The 17593-nt window shown below is 65.5% G+C and overlaps 1 protein-coding gene across 3 annotated transcripts in view; it reads left to right on the top strand.

Moving 5' to 3' along the window:
- SLC12A7 (solute carrier family 12 member 7) overlaps positions 1–17593 on the top strand; it is a 42340-nt gene that overhangs the window by 13367 nt on the left and 11380 nt on the right. For all 3 annotated transcript variants that reach the window (XM_060009703.1, XM_060009704.1, XM_060009705.1), the window contains exons 2-17: positions 1127–1221; positions 1498–1620; positions 4285–4431; positions 5653–5707; positions 6661–6791; positions 7015–7256; positions 7884–8095; positions 8599–8766; positions 10217–10315; positions 10875–10932; positions 11238–11412; positions 12062–12180; positions 12405–12503; positions 12796–12915; positions 13726–13830; positions 14279–14447. In XM_060009703.1, coding sequence (XP_059865686.1) covers positions 1127–1221; positions 1498–1620; positions 4285–4431; positions 5653–5707; positions 6661–6791; positions 7015–7256; positions 7884–8095; positions 8599–8766; positions 10217–10315; positions 10875–10932; positions 11238–11412; positions 12062–12180; positions 12405–12503; positions 12796–12915; positions 13726–13830; positions 14279–14447 — 2117 coding nt within the window. The remainder of the gene's footprint in view (positions 1–1126; positions 1222–1497; positions 1621–4284; positions 4432–5652; positions 5708–6660; positions 6792–7014; positions 7257–7883; positions 8096–8598; positions 8767–10216; positions 10316–10874; positions 10933–11237; positions 11413–12061; positions 12181–12404; positions 12504–12795; positions 12916–13725; positions 13831–14278; positions 14448–17593) is intronic.

The raw sequence follows: 17593 nt of genomic DNA on the forward strand, positions 1-17593 counted from the left end.
GGGGTGGTCTGTGGATTTCGGGGGGACTGGACAGCTGAGTGGGGGGTGAGGGGCGATGCCTGGACCCTGGTGGCTCCCGAATTTGTGTCCGTTGTGAGGGACAGGCACGTGAGTTCACAGGGGACGGACTGTGGGCTCCCCTTCCCTGTGCGTCTGGGCTCTGGTTCCTTCTGGGGGGTTGGGAGATTCCATCAGGAAGTCCCGTGTCACCTCTGGCGGGACCCGGTGAGCAGGTGATTCCCCGCTAAGGTCATGCTCCGGGTTGCCCTAGGGCCCCTGGGGGCCCGAGAAAAGCCAGTTTGGAGCGCTTTTTCCTGGTGTCCTCGCTCGGTCATTCTGATACAGGGCCACATCACACGCGGAAGGCCTGTGGGTGGGGCTGACGTGCAGGTGGGCCCAGGGTGGCTTCTGGGATGGCATTGCTCCAGGTCCGGTGGGATGGGGCAGGGCTGGGAGTCAGAGCGATGCCATCGGGTTTTTCTCTCTGCTTTGATGGGAGAACGTGGTAAGGCTCGCGTTTCAGGATCTGGGCGGAGCTCCCAGGGTGAGTCGGGGCTGACCCTTCGCTCCTCTGTGGCCTGGCCACACCGAGGGCCTTGATATACTCTAGCTGGGGACGGCGGGCCAGGGCTTCCTGACAGAAACAGCCATGGAGACAGCAGCCGCGATGGGCCACCTGCCGGCCGTGCGCCTACGTGTGGGCTCCGTGGCACTCCCCGCGGGGACTGTGCTCTGAGCTAATGGGGTCGCCAGTGAGGCCGCCGTAATCCACCAGGATTGGGGGGATTGGAAAGCTGAGCTGCTGTCAGAACACAGCAGCGAACCTCTGTGCCGCCTGGTGCAAGTGCTGGTCCCCACCCCGTCCCCGCTGAGGACGGTCGCGGGCCAGCCTGTCCGGATCTGCTGGTCTCGAGCCGTTTGTCCCACGGGACCCAAAAGGGCCGGGGTGGGACTTGAGGTTCCTGGACCCAGCGCCACCTTTGACCTTCTCTCTACCTGGCCCCTCGCCCCCTGACAGGTAACTTAGGAAAGTCCGAGGCACGTAGACAAGCGCCTGGCGGGCCCCTCCTCCTGTTCCCTCGTGGCCTTTAATTCCTTTCACATCTGAGCGAGCCCTTCCCCACAGGAGATGGAAACCCCGGGGAGAACAGTCCGTTCATCGGCAGCATGGACGTGGACGGAGAGAGAGCCTTCGAAAGGAAGAGCATGGCGCTCTTTGAGGTGGGTCACTGCCCCCTGCTCTCCCCTTCAGAGCGGAGGCGGCAGTGCCCGCGAGAGAAGAGCCCGGCCTAACGGTGCCCTGGGGTCCGGGCAGAGGCCTCAGGGAGCCCCGCGGAGGGGCTGGGCCTGGGCCGTCTGGGGAGCCCCGGGGCCCTGAGCCCTGACCGTTGACCCGCTGGGCACGTAGAGCGGGAGCCCTGCTGGGAGGTTGGTTTGGTCGGTCTGGGGCGTCTCGGGGTGGGGAGGTCACTAACTCCACGCCTCGGCCCCAAACAGGAGGAGATGGACAGCAACCCCATGGTGTCCTCGCTACTCAACAAGCTGGCCAACTACACCAACCTGAGCCAGGGCGTGGTGGAACACGAGGAGGCCGAGGACAGCCGGCGGCGCCAGGCCAAGGTGCCCCAGCCCGGCCCCGCCCCGTGCCAGGGCCGCCCTCCCCCACCGGATCCCCTGGAACCCCCCCCTTCGCTTCTCAGTCGCGGGACTTGTCCTGCTGCCACCTTCCTGGGAGCCTTATTTCTGAGGGTTTACCTCTGGGAGCCTCTCCTAAGATGCGCCCAGCTCTCCGAGGATTCTGTGCAGAGACCTTGGGGCGGTTCCGTAAGCCCAGCCTGCCGAGCTGCGTGCAGTGCGTGGGGCAGATCGGGACCCGAGCGGGCAGCTCCTGGCCTCTGTCCCCAGGGCACCCGGGAGCCTGTGCCAGAGGCTGACGCAGGCCACCCGTGACCCTCAGCACGACCGTGTGTGGCCAGGTGGGCGGGTTTGGCGGGATGACCCGGCTGCCCCACCCCCGGGCATGGGTCCGTGGGAGCGGCCCTTGTTGTCCCTCTGACCAGGGGGCACAGAGATGGGGGCTCGGTCCCCCAAAAGTGCCTTCTCCAGGGTCTGGGCGCCTCTAGTATCTTGGGCCTCGTAACCGGCCAGGTTGATCCTTCAAAGCTGCCTTCTATGGGAGTGCCGGGGGCCCCGTCACGGCCTTTCAGGACAACTCAGGGTCATCTCGCCACTGTACAGGGCCGGGCCAGGCGGGTGGGGGCCCCGCGCCCGTGAGACTGGAGGGTTTGCTTCTGGTGTTTCACGGTCCTTGAGCCAAAGGCAGGGGCCAGAGCTGCTCTCGGCTTGTGTTGCCCTCACCCTTCTCCACCGTCCTGCACCCAGCCAGGAACCGCCATGCTTCCGTCATCCACAAACAGGACACGGGTCCGCGGGGGGGCGGGCTGCCCCGGACACTGGCGCTCAGGGCCCAGGTGTGAAAAGCCAGCTGCCGGGTGCTGTCCAGGCCTCAGGCCGAGTCTGCCCAAGGCTTCTGACCCACCTCCATGCTCCCCGGGCGCCCCCTTGGGTTACTTCCCCGGGGTCTCTGCTCCATGCCAGCCCCATGCCAACTCTCTCGCTGCGGGCATTCCTGTGGGTCGACCTTCCATTCTCACCCTGAGAAGCCCCCCGGCTTCCTTTGAGGGGGGTCCGCCTTTCGGCCCAGCGAGCGGGCTGGGCCACGTCTCCCCAGCCTCCACAGGACGCCTCGTTTCAGGCAGCCTGTCCCCTTTCACGGGAAATGTTTCCAAAGCAGATCTTTCCAGCTTTTTTTCCTTTTATTCACCTAAGTTTAAGCAGCTTCCCCATTAAAAGTTCTCTTGCTCTTTTAGCCAGGTGTCCCCAAATCCCAGCTGCGTCGCCTGATGCTGCCGTCACGCTGGCCGGCGGGCAGGACGGGCTGGCCCCCGGCCTCGTTCCCGAGCTCTCCTCTGGGCAGCTTTGCTCGGCTGTAGTCTGTCTGGGGTTACGGAAGACGTTTCTGTCAGGCGCCCTCCTGCGGTTACCCCGCGGCGGGGTGACCCTCTCCCAGGCCGCATCTGGTCGGCCGTGCTGCGGGGCCTTCGGGAAGGGGGTCGCTCACAGGGGGCTCGTCCTCTCTGAACTCTCGCTGGGTCCCCTCCCCTCGCTGGGCACTTCTCCAGGTGGGTCAAGACGCGGCAGATTTCTCTCTGGACTTGGTGCCTCTGCGGCCTTGCGGCCTAGGGAGTGGTGGCCGGTCCCTAACCCTTCCTTCCGGCCTCTCGTTTCCCCCCACTTCGCGCTCTCCTGAGGACCTGCGCTGCAGTCGCTGCGGGCAGAGCCCAGGTCGGCTTGCTCCTCGTCTTCTCTCCAACTTCCCCACCTTCCCGCTGTGCCCCTGATGGAGGGGGCGCCGAGCCCGTCTCTCCCCTCCCTTCCCCCGGGGCAGTGACGCGGTTTTGCCCCCGCCCCCCTGCTCCTGGGCAGTGAGGGTGTTGCCAAAATCTTGGCCTCTGTACGCCAGTGCTGAATAGAAATACGGAGACAGTTTTGGAGGAAAGAGAAAGAGTAGCTTTATTTCTTTGCCAGGCAAAGAGGGAACACAGCGGGCTAGCGCCTCAGGAACTGCCCACCCTGCAGGGGTAGTCTTACAGTGGTCAAGGAGCAGGGCGTGGTCAGCTCGTGGAGCAGGGCGTGGCCAGCTCGTGGACAGCTCTCGGATTGGTTGGCATCAAGGTGAAGTTTCAAGCATCATCCGCCTTCTGGTTTCAGCTGGTCTGGGGTCTGTGTGCTTGTGGCCAGCAGGTTCCATCTGCAGGTTCCATCTGCAGGTTCCATCTGGTGGGCATCTGCTTCCCGCAGAAACAACTTAGGAAGGTGTGTCAGGCCTTTATCTATGTGTTTCGGGGAACGGGGAGTTCAGGACTCTGAGACGCAGCAGAATTATAGTCTGAACTACTGCCAGTTCCCCAGGCCAACAGCTATTGTCTGTCTCTGTTGATACGTCTTCACGTTTCCCAATCATTCACTCTTGAGTCAGACGAGGACCCAGGGGCTTGTACACAGTTTCAAGGGTCCTACTGTGGATTCTGTCCAAGCCCTGGGCTCGCGTCAGCCGCCTTCCGCGTAACTGAAGCTGGGCCTTTGCTGGTCTTCGTTCGTCTTCCTGTCCCCTGACCTCTTCACAGTCTCTGGGACCCACGGTGTGGACTCGGCGCCCGGCGGGGGCAGGGGGGCTCTGGGGGAGGCGCTGCCGGCCCCGGAACCTGCTCCGCTCTCTTGCAGAGCCCCCGCATGGGCACCCTCATCGGCGTCTACCTGCCATGCCTGCAGAACATCCTGGGTGTCATCCTCTTCCTGCGCCTGACCTGGATCGTGGGGGCGGCCGGCGTCCTGGAGTCCTTCCTCATCGTGTCCATGTGCTGCACCTGCGTGAGTGGGGCGGGGGCAGCTGGACGTCGGGGCTTTCCGGGGTCCCCGGCCCCAAGGGCACCCCTCACCTGCGCTGGTGTGGGCGCAGGTCAGCACCCGGCTGCTGACGGGCCGGGGGCGGTCTCGTGGGCCCGCCTCCGCAGAAGCCAAGGGTCAGCGTCCCCTGGTGGCCACCACTCACGGCCATCCCGTCCTGCATTTAGACCAGGTCCCCTGCCCGCTGGTGACGCGTTCAGCCCTGCACCCGGCTCACCAGGCCCTCCTCCACATGGCCTCCGCACCCACGTCCCCGTCTGCCTTAGCGGCCCAGGAGCCTTTTCTTGCGACAGCTTGTCGTGCCTGGTTCAACCCCTAAGTGGCCCTCAACACCTGCCCACCCCGCCTCCCTCCTCCCCTTTCTCCATCGCTGTTACGAGGAGGGTGATTCCGCTGCTCTGAGCCCCCCAAGTGCCACCTGCCTGAAAGAATCCAACGACGCAGATGAGCCAGGGTCCCCTCGACCCCAGCCTGCTGCCCTGCCTGTCCCCCAGCTGCGTCCCCCGACTGCCCCGGGCCGCCTCTGTCCACGGCCTTCCCGCTCCTGTGCTGTCGTGTCTGAAGGTCTTGCTTGAAGGTTCTCGCTGTTCCGCACGTGCTGCGTTCGCTTAATGAGCCTGGAAGTGTCTTTGGAGCAATCACCCCGCCTCTCCCCCAATAAGAGCCGATGAAAAGCAGGAGACAGAGCAGGGCCTTTGTCAAGCTAGAAATGTCCCTGGCAGGAGCCAGTCAGGTGGGCACTGAGGCTGCAGGCTTCCCGGGGGCTGTGTCTTCCGGTCCTCGGGTTGTGAAGTAATTGCTCCCCAGCCCACAGGTGTGGCCGCTTTCCTGAGCATTGGGTGAGAAGGCCCGCCCTGGACAGGCTCTGACAGTCCCCCAGCCCCGTGGGGTGGGGGCCTACAGGGGGTCCCCCCGCATCCCATCAGGAAGCGGGCGCCCACTGGAAGCAGGAGGCGGTCCCGAGTCGGGTGTTTCCTGGGGGCTCACGGGAGCTCGGCTTTGGGGGTTAGTGGGAGAGAGCAGGGCTGCGGTCCTGAGCATTATGGCGCCCGGTTACCCAGCAGCGCTCTGAGGTCGGCAGCCGGGAGTCGGCAGGCGGGCGCCGCCCCAGGCCTGGTGCCGTCCGCCTCCCGGGGTGGCTCTTGGAAATGCTCGTTCTTCTAAAAGGCCCCCGTCTTTCTGCAGACGATGCTGACCGCAATCTCCATGAGTGCGATCGCGACCAATGGCATGGTCCCAGGTGAGGGTGCCGCGGGGAGCTGGGAATGGCGGGGAGTGAGCGAGCGGGCTCCGCTGTGGACGGAGTGTGACGTTCGCCCTTCACCCCGGGCGGCCTCAGGGGCGGCAGAGGGCGGGTCCCAGCACGGACACGCCCTCACCCGCCTGCAGGATGGATCCCCACATCTGGAGGGGCGGACATCCCCGTGGTGCAGCCAGCCCCTTCCCTTCCGGAGGCCCCGTCGGCAGTGACCCTGCCGTTGGGCAGCGGAACTCAGGCGGCTCCCGGCCCCCACCTGCACCTGACGCTCCCCCTGGCGTGCCCCCCCATCGAGGGCACAGTGGGGCTTTTCTAAGGCCAGGGACGGGTGACCCCTGCGGCTCGTCCCCCAGAGCCTGCCCGTGCGCTTGGGGTCCCTGAGAAATTGGGGTTCTCCTCGGGGAATCTACGTAAATGCCTCCAGAGATTTTCTTGTCGCGTTCACGCTGTCCACTACTTGCTCTTTGGGGGGGGCTGCACCCTGAGGTGTCCTCCAGGTGCCCAGTGTCACGCACGGTCCCTGGTCAGTGTCCGAGTGGGGTCTCAGCCGGCCGACAGGACGACCGGGGACGGGCTGGCGAGGCCGCGGGTGTCACTGTGTCTGTAGGTGTGACACACAGAGGATGACCGAAGAGCTCTTGGTATTTTAAATCTTCTTGGCGAAAGCTGAGTCGAGGTTTCGGGTGCGACGTCAGCCGCAGGCTCCGTACGGGCACGGCCGTCGGGGTCCAGGCCCGACTGTGGCTTGCCCTCTTTTAGTCACAGCTTCCAAAGATGGCCGCCAGCAGGGGGAGGGCGCCCGTGGACGCAGGCGCGTGTCCCCACCCTCGCGGCCGGGCTCCCCGCCCCGCGGACGAGGCCGTCTGCCCCGGGAGTCTGTGCTCGCGGTCGGCGGCAGGTCCGTAACCCGCTGCTCCCGTTTGGCGTACTTGCAGCGGGCGGCTCCTACTACATGATATCGCGGTCTCTGGGGCCGGAGTTCGGGGGCGCCGTGGGCCTCTGCTTCTACCTGGGCACCACGTTCGCGGGGGCCATGTACATTTTGGGGACCATTGAGATTTTTTTGGTAAGTGCTATGTTTCGGGCGGGTTCCCTTGTCCAGGCCGCAGACGCGCGACCTGAGGGTGTGTCCCAGAGGCGTCTGCTGGCGTGGAGGCTCACGGGGCGGGGGGAGCCCGGTGCCGCGCCCCCTCAGAGAGGGCCCGTTGGGAGGTGCAGGGGCGCGCCTGGCCCTGCGCTCCCGTGCGGTCATCTTGGGGAGGGGTGGGTGACCTCGCTTTGCCCTGCAGACCTACATCTCCCCCAGCGCGGCCATCGTGCGGGCTGAGGGGGCGGGCGGCGAGGCCACAGCCCTGCTGCACAACATGCGTGTGTACGGGACCTGCACGCTGGCCCTCATGGCCACGGTGGTCTTCGTGGGCGTCAAGTACGTCAACAAGTTGGCCCTGGTGTTCCTGGCCTGCGTCGTGCTGTCCATCCTTGCCATCTATGCCGGCGTCATCAAGACCGCCTTCGACCCACCTGACATCCCGTGAGTCCTCCGCCCGGCTCCGGGCCGGCTTCCGGCCCAGTCTGTGGCCCGGGCCTTAACCGCTGACCATGTTGGCTGGGCTGGGCATGGCGCCCTGTGCCCGCAGACGTCCCCACTCTGGCCAGGTCGAGGGCGAACAGGTCACGGTGCTCTCGTGGCCGTGCTGGCTGCGAGGACAGGACAGGCCTGGTGACTCCAGCAGCACCGAGCTCCTCCCGGCCGTGGCCCTGTCCTCATGGAAGCCCCTGAGCAGGGTCTTCTCTTGTCCCCTGCCGGGAGAGGATGCCGCGCGGAACGGGGTAGCTCCGGGTCACAGAGCGAGCGCGCGAGCCCCCGTGCGGCCCCACGGGCTGGGCCAGGAGGAGCCCGGGGTGGGGGGCGGCCGCTCTGCGCACGTGGACACGCCACGCGGGCCCTTCACTCCGCGTCAGGCGCCCCAGAGCGGAGGGCGGCAGGACGGACCGGGGCCCGGTGCTGCCGGAAACCTGCTGAGGGCCGGTCCCTCACGCGAATGCCCTTGTCGCCCTGAGTGGAGGGGTCCGAAGCGCCTCACGAGGGACCTGCGAACTCCACTCGGTTACGGAGAAGAGCGGTGGGCAAGGCGTCTCACCCCCTGCTCCCGCCCAGGGTCTGTCTGCTGGGGAACCGCACGCTGTCCCGACGTAGCTTCGACGTCTGTGCCAAAGTCCACGCCACCAGCAATGGCTCGGTGACCACTGCGCTCTGGGGCCTCTTCTGCAACGGCTCCACGGCCAGCATCTCCTGCGACCAGTACTTCGCCCAGAACAACGTCACGGAGGTCCAGGGCATCCCCGGTGTGGTCAGCGGCGTCCTCCTGGGTGAGCGTCCGGCGGGTCTCCGCCGCGGCCGGGCCTTCTGAGCCTGGTCCCTTGGGTCCTGTCCTTCCGCCCAACCTGTGGCCACGTCACCCCGCTCCCAGCTGCTGGCCCATTGGGGTCCCTCTGGGCTGATTCTCCCCAGAGCCGTAGACACCAGGCGAATCTTGCAGGCAGCAGGTAAGGGCTTCAAAGTTGACCCTTTATCTTTAGAATTGCAAAGCGGCAGGCACGGGGGATTCGCATGTTGATAAGGGAAATAATTAACGGGTGGGGTCCCTTAGGCAGCTCTCAGGGGTACGAGGTAAGTTTTTTCATCAGACTTGACTTAAGGACCAAAAGCTTTCATTCAGAGATCAGGAGAGGATGGTTTTCTTAGAGGGCAGTTTCTCCGGGTCAGTCGTCCTTGTCCTGGTGTGAAGTTGGAGGCTGGGTTGGGGATGGGCACCCGATGCCGGAGCCCTGATGGCAGGTGTGGAGTCTCGTGACACGCCTGTTCCCCCCAGATAACCTGTGGAGTGCCTACGCGGAGAAGGGGGTGTTTGTGGAGAAGAAGGGCGTGCCGTCGGTGCCCGTGCCGGAGGAGAGCAGGGCGGGCGGGCTGCCCTACGTGCTCACCGACATCACGACCTACTTCACCATGCTGGTCGGCATCTACTTCCCCTCCGTGACCGGTGAGGCCTCGGCGCTCCCGGCGGGTCAGGGCCCCGTCGGCTCTAACACGCCCACCCCCGCCCCGTCTCTCTTTTCCTTTTGGCTCAAAGATGAGCTTCGGGGTCTCCGTTCCCCACGTGTCTGAGCCGGGGGCTCAGGAGCTGTGGGTGTCAAGGGGCTTGTCCGTGTTCTTGTGAGAGAGCCAGGTTATTCGGAGCGGCCCTGCGACCTTGACCCTTAGCAGTGGACCCGAGGGCCGTCAGAGGCCGGGAACGGCAGCGTCCTTGTCCTTATGAGAGAGTCTGCTGACCTCCCGGAGGGCCCCGGTGCACAGTCCCCCACATGTGCACACACACACACTGGTCCGCACGCTCACACACGCACCCGTGGGCGCACACCTGCTCCTGGGGGCTCCTCAGCCTGGCGCAGCACAGTGGAGCCCCGGCCCCCCAGGCTGGCGCTGGCCGACCGAGGGGCCCGGGGCCATCCTCGCGCCTGGCCCCCACTCAGGCCTGTCCCCACGCTCCGGGAGGCTGGCCTGCCAGGGGCTGCTTGCCCCGCTCCGAACTTCATCTCCGCCTTCCCCGAGGCCCGGAGCTGGGGCAGGTCCCTCCCCGCGAAGGCAGGGTCATGGCGCCACTTGGACGGGCGTGGGGGGTTGTGGATCCGGCCCCTGGGGGGTCTTTCTCCTGTACTCCTATCCCCCGCTGTCGGTGATCAGGGTGGGGACACCCCCTCTGTGGATGTGGGTCTTTCCACGCCCCGTGGCACGCCCACGGGCTCTGCGCTGGCGCGTCAGGCCGCGCCTGGGATGGGATCGCAGGTGTCGAGCGAACCTGCCGCCACCTGGATTTTCTTTGATCCCAGTAGGAATCACTTACACTTTATGTGCCAAGTGGAGTGACCGGTGCGGGGTGGGGGGCGGCGGCGGCAGAGGCGGTGGCCAGTCACCGCGTGGGAAGGAGGAGGGTTGAGGCCAGCGAGGAGTCTGTGCTGAGGCTGGGCTACGCTCTGACCCAGGCCTGGCCCCAGAAGTGAGTCAGCACTTGGCCTCACTCTCCAGGGAGTTTCTCACTCCCGGCCGCGGGGATCAACAGATCACAGTGGGGATGCGGTCGGGGCCGATGGTCTGGTCTTGGCGTCCGTGGCGAGTGTCTGGGATGAGCCATGCCCTAGCCTGCACCGTGGAGGCTACTCCACAGCTGGGCTGGCTGTCCCCGTGGAGAGCGTGGGGGACATTTGGGCACCTGCCCACGTGCCCTGCAGCAGCCTGCCCAAGACGTGAAGAGAGGTCCAGCCTGGCTCTGTGAGGCCCGGCATGCAGGCTGGGGTCTCTCCTTTGCGTCGTGAGGAAGTCCCAGGCCCGTTCTGACTCTGCCCCAGATGGGCCAGGGTGGGCGGGCAGGCGGGTGGCATCTCCCACACGCCATCAGTCCCTGTGACCCATCAGTTCTCCCTCCGTCTCCGTAGGCATCATGGCGGGCTCTAACCGGTCCGGGGACCTCAAGGACGCCCAGAAGTCCATCCCTACTGGAACCATTCTGGCCATCGTGACCACGTCTTTCATTTGTATCTTTGGGGGGGTCGAGCGTGGCGGCCAGGTGCTGAGGGTCGACGGCTCTGTGCCCTTCTCCACTCACTGCCGGGCCCTCTGTGCCTCCGGGCGGGCCTCCCTGCTTTGGGTAGTTCTGGCCCAACACCCGTTCTCAGAGGGGGCTGGGCTGGCGTTGGCCTGACTTAGGAAAATAAACACAGACTCCTGGACGCCAGCCTGGGCTGGTGGTAGAACATGGCTTTGTCCGAGAACCGCGCGTAGTAACCACACTGTGACGTGTCACTAACGTGTAGCCACGCGTGTGCTCACGTCACGGTCTTGTCAGGTGGGCTCACTGGCTTTGAGGTGCCCATGGAGCCTTTCTCACTGAGCTCTTCCCTTTCCAGCCGGCGAGGTCTCCAGCCCGGTGCCTGTGGTGGTCACCTTGCAGGCCAGGCCCATCGTGGCTGACCTGAGGTCCCCAGAGCAAGGACACGGCACGGGGCCCAGGGCGGGTTGGGCAGGGCGTGGGGTCGGTCCAGGGCTGGTTCAGCTACTGCATCGTGCCCACCGCGTCCTTGACCCGAGCCGCAGACCTGTCCTGCATTGTGCTTTTCGGAGCTTGCATCGAAGGCGTGATCTTACGGGATAAGTACGTTTCATTTATGGCTTCTGGGAACTCCTGGGGCCAGGGCTGGTTTTCTCGAAGGTGATTTTAGCTTTGAGATTGAGAACCCCAGGATTTCTAGCTTTGTCGCAGGTGGCCCTGTGGCCACGTGTTGGGGTCTGATCTGTGCGTCTGTCTCCCGCTCAAGCCTGGAGCTGGGGGCCCGCAGAGTGACCTCAGACCCCGGTAGAGCTGGGGTGTGGGAGCTCCCGGGAGAGGCTGTTCCCACTCAGCAGGTGGGAGGAGGTTTCCGTCTCCAGCTCGTGTCTGAAAGCTCGCCGCCCCTCCAGGTTCGGGGAGGCCCTGCAGGGGAACCTCGTCATTGGCATGCTGGCCTGGCCGTCCCCCTGGGTCATCGTCATTGGGTCCTTCTTCTCCACCTGTGGGGCTGGCCTGCAGAGCCTGACGGGGGCCCCACGCCTGCTGCAGGCCATCGCCCGGGACGGCATCATCCCTTTCCTTCAGGTGAGCCCGCTGCTGAGAGCGGGAACCGCCCCCCCCCCACTCCCACCCCGGAAGGAGCGCGTCAGGAGGGGCCGGAGATCCCGCCCGGGAGCGTGATGTTTACGGTTGAAGATGGTGGGACCCACATCCCCGCCTCCAGACTGGCAGCCCACCCCGAGGCCTGCATTTCTGTTCCACCCTGTGTCTGCTGCATGTTCTGAATTTCCCTTCTCAGGACTGCCGCGCAGGGGGAAGGCTGGTGGGAAAGCCTCCTGAGCCCTGCCCTCCCGCAGGGCTGTGCTCCAGGACCCAGGGCCTGCAGCCGGGCCCTCACAGAATCCTCCCAGCGGGTGTGTGCCGTGGGGAGAGCCCCGTCCAGTGCTCGAGGGTGTCGCCTCCTTGCCTGCGCTCGATGAGGGCGTCTGGGGTCTGACGGTACCTGGGCCGCCGTCTGCCCTCTGAGTGTCGGGTTTTCTTCCCGGACGTGGCTGGGTGAGGTCCAGGCCATGTCGTGAAAAGTCCGTCTGTTTCTGCCACAACTCCGAGACCGCTTTCGGGTTGGACCCGACTAGCTCGGCTTCTCGCCTGAACACGAGCTCTTTCTCCTGCGTCCTACGCCCGCCGCGGCCACCTGCCCGTGGCCCCAGCCCACCTGCCTTTCTCCTGGCAGGTGTTTGGCCACGGGAAGGCCAACGGGGAGCCCACGTGGGCCCTGCTGCTGACGGCCCTGATCTGTGAGACCGGCATCCTCATCGCCTCTCTGGACAGTGTGGCCCCCATTCTCTCCATGTGAGTGGCCACCGGCCCCGTTGGCAGCCACCCTTGGGACGTGAGGCCCCTGCTCAGGGGACGGCAGACGGGAGGGCATAGGGCAGAGGAGGGGGCCAGGTGGTGGATGACGGGGCAGGCAGACCCCACGGGAGGCGACCGCGACGTGGGCAAGGGGGCTCAGGCAGCGCAGCGGGACCCTGCGGGGCCTGGCCCGCCCCTCACGCCGCCGTTCGCGTCCCCAGGTTTTTCCTCATGTGCTACATGTTCGTGAACCTGGCCTGCGCCCTGCAGACGCTGCTGCGCACGCCCAACTGGCGCCCGCGCTTCAAGTATTACCACTGGTGAGTGGCCGTGGGGAGCCCGGCCCCCCCTCCTCTGGGGCACGCGGTGCGTCTTGGGGGCCAGCTGCCACCCGGGTCCCTGGCTAGCCTCCGTGGGACCGGCCCGGCCTCCGAGCCAGGGGGCCGTTTCAGCCCTTGGGATGGTCCGGGTGGAGAAGCCGCTCCCAGCAGCCTTGCCGTGCTCTTGATGAGACCAAAGCAGGGCTTCTGCTGGGGCCCGAGGCGGCTGCTCGGGTGCCGGCCTGGGGGCCTGGGCGGTGAGGTGGGCCCCTCTGAGCTGCGTGTCCCCCAGGACGCTCTCCTTCCTGGGCATGAGCCTGTGCTTCGCGCTGATGTTCGTCTGCTCCTGGCACTACGCGCTCTGCGCCATGCTCATCGCTGGTTGCATCTACAAGTACATCGAGTACCGCGGGTGAGCTGCCGCCGGCCCCTCTCCCGGGTGAGGCTCGGGGCCTCCAGCGGCGGAGGGCCAAAGCCCGCGCCTCCTGCGGGGGCTGCGTGGATTCCTGCCTGTAGCTCCTAACCAGTGGATGGCCACGTTTACTCTTTCTAATGGACGTCGTTGGTTACGACGTTTCGCTAGGTTTATCTACGTGTGTCTGTGCGTAAGCGTAACAGTGCTCCTCGTAAACTTTGAAATCTATTTAACAGTAGCACTGACGTGCAATGGATTTTCAGAAATAGACGTTTCTGAAAGGTACACCGTAAAAAACCGAAGCAGTGGGCAGGTTAAGTGCATCTCAGAGCCCCTGGTCCGTCACTGGGGCATTTCCTCTGGACCCCCTGGACCCCCCCAGGGGGCGAGGCCCTGGGGAGGTGGGACCTGGGGTGGGCTTCTCAGGGCACGGCGGGTGGGAGGGCCTCCAGGGACACTGCCTGAAGTCCCTCCCAGCTCTTCCAGGGTGGCTTGGAAGGAGGGTCTGGGGGCCGTGACCACTCCTGCTGGTGAGCCGGGCCACGGCCTGTGAGTCAGAGTCCCCCCCCCACCCCACGTCCTCTCCTTCCTCTGCCCCATCGATGGCCCCGACTCTGAGATCCTGCGTGGGTGCCAGTGCCGCCGCCACCCTCCCCGTGCCACCAGGTGCCCCTCCCCATGTCCTGCTGCTTCGTACTCCCGCCCGTTCTGGGGAGCCCCCTCCTCTGTCACAGGAGCGCCGAGAGGCCCTGAGTGGCCACCTGGGTGCGCTGTGGGCGGGGCCTCACCACTGCACCCCCACCGCAGGGCGGAGAAGGAGTGGGGTGACGGCATCCGGGGGCTGTCGCTGAACGCCGCCCGCTACGCCCTGCTGCACGTGGAGCACGGCCCCCTCCACACCAAGAACTGGAGGTGAGTGTCCCCATGCCCTCTGACCCCACGGATGCCTGTTCCTAAAGGCAGGCTGCAGAGAGAAGACGGTGCCCACCCCCCCCCCCCCACCCCCGTCAGGAGACGGTTGTCAAGAAGCTGTTAGCACCTTTGTCCCTGCGTCAGCCTGGGCTGGTCAGCTCGGGTCTCAGCGCCCGCTGGTCACGCATCGGGGGTGGAGGGGGACGAGGGCGGCGAGCTGACCCACCCGGGGGCCTGCCGTGGATGGAGGGCGCTGACAGTCTTCTCGCCTCTGGGAGGAGGGAGGGGAGGCCGCCCCTGCAGAACCCGAGGCTTAGCTGCACGGAAAGCCTGCTGCCCAGCAGGGAGCCTGGGGCACGTGGCCCGGGAGGGGGCTCACGCAGCTCACCTGGCGTGAGAGTGGGGGCGAGTCGCCGTGGTGACAGCTGCCTGCCCCCCGCCCCGGCAGGCCGCAGGTGCTGGTGCTGGTGAACCTGAACGCCGAGCAGTGCGTGAAGCACCCCCGCCTGCTGTCCTTCACCTCGCAGCTCAAGGCCGGCAAGGGCCTGACCATCGTGGGCTCCGTGCTAGAGGGCACCTTCCTGGACCAGCACGTGGAGGCCCGGCAGGCCGAAGAGGTGGGCCAGGCGCCAGGGAGGGGGCGGCGGGGCCGCGCCGTCGCGTTTCCAGCCGTGCGCCCGAGCGCAGCCCCGCGTGTCGCGCCGCGTCCTGTCTCAACCCGGGCGGCACTTTTTCAGTTTGAAACCAGCAGGAGGGAAACCTGCGGAGGAGAGTGTGACGTGCGTGGCCCCAGGACCTCAGACGGCGGTGGGGCTCCGGGCTGTTGAGAGCAGCCTCGGGGCAGGTCTCCCGACAGGCGGGCCCCACACCTGTCGCATCTGCTCCCACGTTTGGGGCCTGTGCTGCCGGGTCAGCCCGTCCAGAGGCTCCACGGACCAGAGAGGGGGCGGCGGGTCACAGGCACCCGGGCCAGGCCTCCGTCACCCTGACTCGGATGCTCAGCTGGTGCCGCTGCGACCTCTGATCTCGGTCCGGGGCAGCCCCAGGGCCTGAGCCTCAAACCCCGTCTCGTGGGCAATTTCAGACACGTAGAAACAGCAGATGTACCACGTGGCCGTCCCAGCGTGGCCCACGTCCTGTCACCTCTGCCTGCCCGCCCCACCCCGGGAGTGTCAACACCGGCCCACCACTCACTCTTCACCCCAGACCCCGCGTGTCTGTCTCTGAAACAGGAGGCGATTCTCACAGCAGCCCCACCACGCCCGTCCGTCCACGGGCCGTGTCCAGCCTGCCGGCTGCTGGCCTCAGGCGGCCTCCGTCAGGCTGGGGCGTCGGGGTCTTGCTCTCGGGTGGGTCCTTCGTCAGCCGTCCCCACGTCAGGGTTGCCCGCTGTGCCCGGGCATCCGGGTCAGCCCTGCTGTCCAGGCGTCTGTAAACCGGGCTGCGCCCAGAGGTCTCCAGAGCACCTGGGGGAGGCACGGCTGCCGGAGGGGGTCGTGGCCTGTGTAGCCCGAGGCGTCGACAGCCCCTTCCTTGGTTGGTCGGACAGCCGGCCCCCCGGGGACCCGCCCTGGCAGCCAGCGGCACCAGCCATTCTCTCAGCATCGTCGTGACCCAGAGCTTTAACGGGGTAGTTGTTGGTGTTGGCTGGGGGTGTAGACGCCGGGGTTGTGGCCGTGATCCTGTCTGTAGACGCTGGAGTCATGGCTGTGACCCTGGGTGTAGATGCCAGTTTTGGTTGTGAGCCGTGGGTGTAGATGCCAGGGTTGTCTGAGAATTGTATCCTTCCTGTCTGGTATTCCAGTTTCATTCACTCTTCGACTGCTTTTCCCCTGCCCAACCCTTAGGGTTTACAGTTCCCTGGGTGATCTCACACATTTTCTTTGGTGACCTTGGCCATCTGTGAGCCATGGGTGTAGACACCAGGGTTGTGGCTGTGATCCTGGGTTTAGACACTGGGGTTACATCTGTGACCCTGGGTGTAGACGCTGGGGTCGTGGCCGTGATGTCGGTGTAGACACCGGGGCCGTGGCTATGACCCCGGGTGTGGACCCTGGGGTTGTGGCTGTGATCCCGGGTATAGATGCCGGGCTCATGGCCGTGATCCTGGGTGTAGATGCCGGGGTCGTGGCCGTGACCCTGGGTGTAGGCGTGGTGTGTCATTCTCGCTGGTGGGACAGCCTCCTTGTGCTGGCGCCTCGACCTTCTCGACAGCTCCCTGCGTCGGTGTGAAGAAGCTCTAGACCCGTGTCCGAGGGTGGGAAGGTCCCAGCTCTCGTTGCGACGTTGCCCAGGCGCCGATGGAGCGTCTTCCCTCTCTCACACTCGCGGGTCCTCTTGTCCTCCCAGCGTCTCTGGGGATGGGCAGGGGCACAGTGGGGCTGGGGAGGTGGGCGCCAGCACCGAGCAGGGGGTCGAAGGCTCCGGGCCCCTGCCTGAGATGGCGCTGACTCGGCTGGATTCACAGCCCTCTTTCCAGACAAGGACGTCATAGCCCGGTATGTGTCCTTTTGGACTTTCTCCTGTTGGTTTGTTTTAAACAGACGATCCCGCAGAAACACCGTTTCACACACTTACTTCGCTCTGAACTGTTGCTTGTCCAGTCGGCCGGGTGCTTGTTTTGTTTATGACGGCCGCACGGTGTTTGTTTCGTGGACGTGCTCTGAGTTCTATTCCGTGGAATTGCTGTCCTGGGGACGGAGGTGGTTCCCGTTGCTTTGGTGTCAGGAAGTGTGGTGTGAGCACCACTTAGATGTAGTCCACGGGGGTTGCTCTTAGGAGGGATTCTTGGGGTTAGAGCCTCCCTCCCTGGTGCCGTGCCCCTGAGGCTCTGAGCCAGGTTCCAGTTCTGGTCTGCCGGGTAGTTTACGTAAAGGCCGGTCCGTGTGGCCGGGAACAGGGGGACCCCAGACCCCTCTCTGCCGCGTCTCTTACTGGGAGGGCTCTGTCCCGTTGCTGCCATGGGAAGAGGACGGCACAGCGGGGTTTCGCCCCAGATGTCCGGCACGGATGCAGCTCAGGGCCAAGTGTGTTCCCGAGGGGAGGGGCTGGGTGGAGGCACTCACGGGGTCTCAGAGGGTGAGGACCCCAGGGATGCTGCAGTCGGGTGCAGCCCACAGCGTCTCACCCACTGGAGGGTCACTGGGCACCCACCCGGTTTTGTAGGTCGAAGACCGGGCAGTGCACTTGGACCTTCCTCGAGTTTTTCAGCGTGTGTCCCGCCGCGGAAGCAGAGGCCTCGTGAGGGTAGAGCCCTATAGGTTCCTGCTGGGTTAGGGGGATTGAGCAGCTCACGTCAGATGGCTCAGCAGCTGAGACGCGCTGGCCGGGATGTGGGAGAGGCTGTGCTCTGCGCTCCCCTTCCCGGGGGCGTGAACGAGGCTCGTCTTCTGTGGGGCAGGGAAGGGCTCACACGTTGACTTTGAGGTCCCACAGGGCCTGGTCCTCAGGGCCCCAGGAGCTGGGTGTGGAGGTAGTGCCCGAGGCCCCGAAGATACCGCTGGGCCCTCGAAGTTCCCGCGAGGCCAGGGTAGCGGGGGCCCTGACACCTCACAAGGCAGCGGAGTGGGCTTTCCAGCAGCGGGACAGAAGAACCACAAAACCCCGCTGTGTCTCCCTGAAGCCATAGCATCAGGTCAGCATCTCCACCAGTGACCTGAGAAGCTGTTGGTCTCAAAGCTAGAGCATGCGACCCTTAAGCCCCTTGAGCGACCGTGTCCTGACGGGGCCGAGCCCCTGGCCTCTGGTCTCCAGGAAGCGTGGG

The sequence above is a fragment of the Delphinus delphis genome, chromosome 3 (assembly GCF_949987515.2).
Source record: "Delphinus delphis chromosome 3, mDelDel1.2, whole genome shotgun sequence".
NCBI classification, from domain to species: domain Eukaryota; kingdom Metazoa; phylum Chordata; class Mammalia; order Artiodactyla; family Delphinidae; genus Delphinus; species Delphinus delphis.